The 4,593-nt window shown below is 45.6% G+C and overlaps 1 protein-coding gene across 1 annotated transcript in view; it reads right to left on the bottom strand.

Annotated features, from left to right (window-relative positions):
• Nup210l (nucleoporin 210 like) overlaps window positions 1-4,593 on the bottom strand; it is a 109,083-nt gene that overhangs the window by 58,979 nt on the left and 45,511 nt on the right. Inside the window, exon 17 of the mRNA XM_005367309.3 lies at window positions 2,070-2,243. Within this exon, the coding sequence (XP_005367366.1) occupies window positions 2,070-2,243 (174 nt within the window). The remainder of the gene's footprint in view (window positions 1-2,069; window positions 2,244-4,593) is intronic.

Below are 4,593 nucleotides of genomic sequence, written 5' to 3'. Positions count from 1 at the left end.
AGGTCCTGAGTTCAATTCCCAGCAACCACATGGTGGCTCACAACCATCTGTAATGAGGTCTGGTGCCCTCTTCTGGCCTGCAGTCATACACAAAGAATATTGTATACATAATAATAAAAAAATTTTAAAAATTAAAAAAAAAGAAAAATATCTTTTAGTTTTATTTTTGGCTATATGCATGTGTATGTCCACATGGGTATCCATGCCCACATATGCAGGTACCCACTGGCTATGTGCATATGTATGCCCATGTATGTCCACATGTGTATCCATGCCCACATATGCAGGCACCCACTGGCTATGTGCATGTGTATGCCCATGTATGTCCACATGGGTATCCATGCCCACGCATGCAGGTACCCCCTGAGATTAGAAGGAGTCATCGAGTCTTCTGGAGTTGGAGTTACAGGTGATTATGAGCTGCTGGATGTGGGTACTGGGAACTGAACTCAGGTCTGCACAAGAACTTAATCACTTGTCCATCTCTCCAACCCCCTGTGCTTAAGAATGGCAACATAAGTTCTGGGGAGAGGGCTCAGAGGGTGTTGCAGCGCTTGAGCTACGAGCATGAGCACCCGAGTTCAGATCCCCAGAACCTGCATAAAGCCTGGTGTAGTATGTGTCTGTGATTTTAGTGCCCCTACAGCAAGATGGGAGGTGGAGATAGGAGACTCCCTGATGGGAGGAAGGCGGCTAGCTTAGCACATGCAAGGGTGAAGAAGAAAGACCCTATTTCAAACATGGTGGAAGGAAAGGGTTGATACTTGTGGTTGTTCTCTGACCTCACCTGTGCGTCACAGCCCAAGCATGCACGCACACAGACACATGCATTAATGTAGCGTCATTAAATACAGAGTCAATATCTCAATTTCCCCTATATATTCCACCAAATGTTTTTTAAGTCTTTTTAGGATTTTTGTTGATTCATTATTTTAAAAAGGACTTCATCGGGGTTGGAGAAATGGCTCAGAGGTTAAGAGCACTGACTGCTCTCCCAGTGGTCCTGAGTTCAATTTCCAGCACCCACATGGTGGCTCACAACCATCTGTAATGAGATCTGGTGCCCTCTTCTGGTGTGCAGGTAGAGCACTGTATGCATAGTAAATAAATTTTTAAAAAAAGACTTCATCTTTCTCTATGTGTATTCATGTATACCTAAGTGTGTGTGTGTGAGCCATGTATGTGCCGGTGCCCAAGAAGGCCAGAGAGGGTGTTGGATCTCATGAACTGTGGTTACAGGAGTGAGACTCCTGACATGGCTGCTGGGAATTGAACTCAGGTCCTCTGGAAGAGCAGCCAGTGCTCTTAATTGTTGAAGTACCTTTCTAGCCTTGATTTGACTGCATGTAAGGACACTTAGTCCTTGGGCTGGCTAGTTTTATGTCAACTTTACACAAACTCCAGTCACTCAAGAGGAGGGCTCTAGATGTGAGACAATGCCTATACTCAAACTGACTCCAGTAACAGGGCCATCAGGAAGGGGGGGGGAGCCGTGGTAACAGGGCTGTCAGGAAGGGGGGGGGGGGGGGAGCCGTGGTAACAGGGCTGTCAGGAAGGGGGGGGAGGGGGGAGCCGTGGTAACAGGGCTGTCAGGAAGGGGGGGGTGGGGGGAGCCGTGGTAACAGGGCTGTCAGGCACTGGAGAGTAGGAAGGGGGGGAGTCGCGGTAGCACACACCTGTAATCCCAGCACTCAGGAGGCTGAGGCAGGAGGAGTTCACGTTTGAGTGCCTGGTTCACCTAGAGAGTGACTTCACCTCTGTGTCACCGTGCTGGGCGTTGTTTACTATGGGTCGTCGAGGTACTGGTGCCGCAGAAGTAATTTCCCTTATTTATAATGCTAGCAAAAGGTTTGACAGGGGAGATGTCGGTAAAACAATTTAGATACTATTCAGGGGCTCATTTGTCTTCAGCCACAGTTTCCTAGTACAGTAGAGAGTTGTACTACTAAATGTTCCCAACTGTAACGTAGTTCCTCTGTCATCTGAGCACAAGTACAGCAGTGCCTCTCACCTGACAGCGGAAGCAGACACTGGAGACAAAAGTGCCTATGACGACAGTCTGCACTTACCAGCTGCTTGTTGTACTGTGGCAGAGGACACGGCTGACTGCCACTTGCCACCTTGTACACTGGTGTCACCAGCATGCTGGCAGGGTGGGCACAGATGAAGCGCACCTGCACTGTTTCCACAGAGGGACTAGGGTTCAGGACACCCGGGTGATTCCCAATCCGTACAGTGAGGACCTTTAAGGAAACATCAGAGGGTTATTGACATGTGGGCCCTCGATGGCCACTGTGCCCAACTACATAAGTCAGAATGAATCTAACGCCACTGTAGAGGAGCCCTTCTGTTTTTGTTTTTGTTTTTCGAGACAGGGTTTCTCTGTGGTTTTGGAGCCTGTCCTGGAACTAGCTCTTGTAGACCAGGCTGGTCTCGAACTCACAGAGATCCGCCTGCCTCTGCCTCCCGAGTGCTGGGATTAAAGGCGTGCGCCACCACCGCCCGGCTAGAGGAGCCCTTTTGAATACAATAATCAGACAAATCTCTTAAAGGTATATGCCTTCCCCACTACACATTAAATAATCTATTTTTTATGTGAACTGTTTTGCCTGTATGTATGTGTGAGAGCCAGATCTTCCGGGACTGGAGCTACACACTGTGGGTTGTCATTTGGGTGCTGGGAATTGAACCTGGGTCCTCTGGAAGAGCTGCCAGTACTATTAACTGTTGAGCCAAATCTCCAGCCCAAATAATCTATTTTTTAAATGGCAGAAAGCAATCAAGAAAAACACCAGGGCTACACAGATAAGCCCAGTCTCGAAAAACCAAAACCAAAAAAAGTATTAATTTATAATATAAATTAAAATGAAGCATAAATTTACATTTTAAAAAAGTACTGAAAGCACTGCCCACTCCCTCCCAAGTTCTGAGCAGACCATCCACTATCAGTGAGTCCAGTGTGGCTAACAACAGCAGGTTCGTTTCCTTGTAGGAAGAATGAAAATACCTAAGTTTGTGACTTCAGGATGGACAAGCCGTTCATTCCTCTACTCTTTGGAACTTCTTGTTTTTTGTCTTTTTGAAAAAAAATTATTATTTTTGTTTTTAAGATTTTTAAAGTTGGGGATAGAGAGATAGCTCAGCTGTTAAGAGCTGCTCTTCCACAGAGTCTGGGTTCAATTCCCAGCACCCACATGACAGCTAACAACTGTCTGTAACTACAGTTCCAGGGGACCCGACACCTATGGCAAAACACCAATGTACATAAAGTAAAGTTAAGCAAAAAATATTTTAAAAAAGGTTCTTGCCAGGCAGTGGTGGCGCACGCCTTTAATCCCAGCACTCGGGAGGCAGAGGCAGGCGGATCTCTGTAAATTTGATATCAGCCTGGTCTATAAGAGCTAGTTCCAGGACAGGCTGTGTTACACAAAGAAATCCTGTCTTGAAAAACCAAAAAAATAAAAAAGAAGAAGATTCTTAAAATTGTGTGTGTGTGTGTGTGTGTGTGTGTGTGTGTGTGTGTGTGCGCCCGCACGCGTGCAGTGGGTGGATGTGCCCACAGAGGCCATAGGCATAGGGATCCTCTGGAGCTAAAGCTATAGGCAGTTGTGAGCCAATTGACGTAGGTGCTGAGAACCAAACTCGGGTATTCTGAGAGAGCAGTAGGCTCTCCTTAATCACTGAGACAACTCTCTAGCCATGAAGCCCTGTGTGTGTGTGTGTGTGTGTGTGTGTGTGTGTGTGTGTGTGTGTGTGTAAACCCTGTGTATACAGGAACCCACAGAGACCAGGGGATGATCTCTTGCCATGAAGCCGTGTGTGTGTGTGTGTGTGTGTGTGTGTGTGTGTGTGTGTGTGTATACAGGAACCCACAGAGACCAGGGGATGATCTCTTGGAGCGGCAATTACAGGCAATTGTGAACACAGCTACTCAGCAACATGGTCACTTGTGCAGTCAAAATTACAGTGTGGAAATAGCATAAAATATCTCAGAGTAACTCTAACAAACAGGTGGAAGACTTGTATGACAAGAACTTTACATCTTTGAAGAAAGAAATTGAAGAAGACACCAGAAAGTGGGAAGACCTCCCATGCTTTTGGGTAGGCAGAATTAACATAGTAAAAATGGCAATCTTACCAAAAGCAATCTACAGATTCAATGCAATGCCATCAAAATCCCAGTAAAATTCTTCAAAGACCTTGAAAGAATGGTACTCGACTTCATATGGAAAAGCAAAAAACCCAGGATAGCCAAAACAATCCTGTACAATAAAAGAACTTCTGGAGGCATCACAATCCCTGACTTCAAACTCTACTACAGAGCTACAGTACTGAAAACAGCCAGGTATTGGCATAAGAACAGACAGGAGGATCAATGGAACCAAATCGAAGACTCAGATATTAATCCACACACCTTCAAACACCTGATTTTTGACAAGGAAGCAAATAATATCAAATGGAAAAAAGAAAGCATATTTTACAAGTGATGCTGGTATAACTGGATATCAACATGTAGAAGAATGAAAATAGACCCATATCTATCACCATGCACAAAACTCAAGTCCAAATGGATCAAAGACCTCAACATAAAGC

This window comes from Microtus ochrogaster, unplaced genomic scaffold (assembly GCF_000317375.1).
Source record: "Microtus ochrogaster isolate Prairie Vole_2 unplaced genomic scaffold, MicOch1.0 UNK16, whole genome shotgun sequence".
NCBI classification, from domain to species: domain Eukaryota; kingdom Metazoa; phylum Chordata; class Mammalia; order Rodentia; family Cricetidae; genus Microtus; species Microtus ochrogaster.
This window is presented reverse-complemented; position numbering and strand designations above follow the sequence as displayed.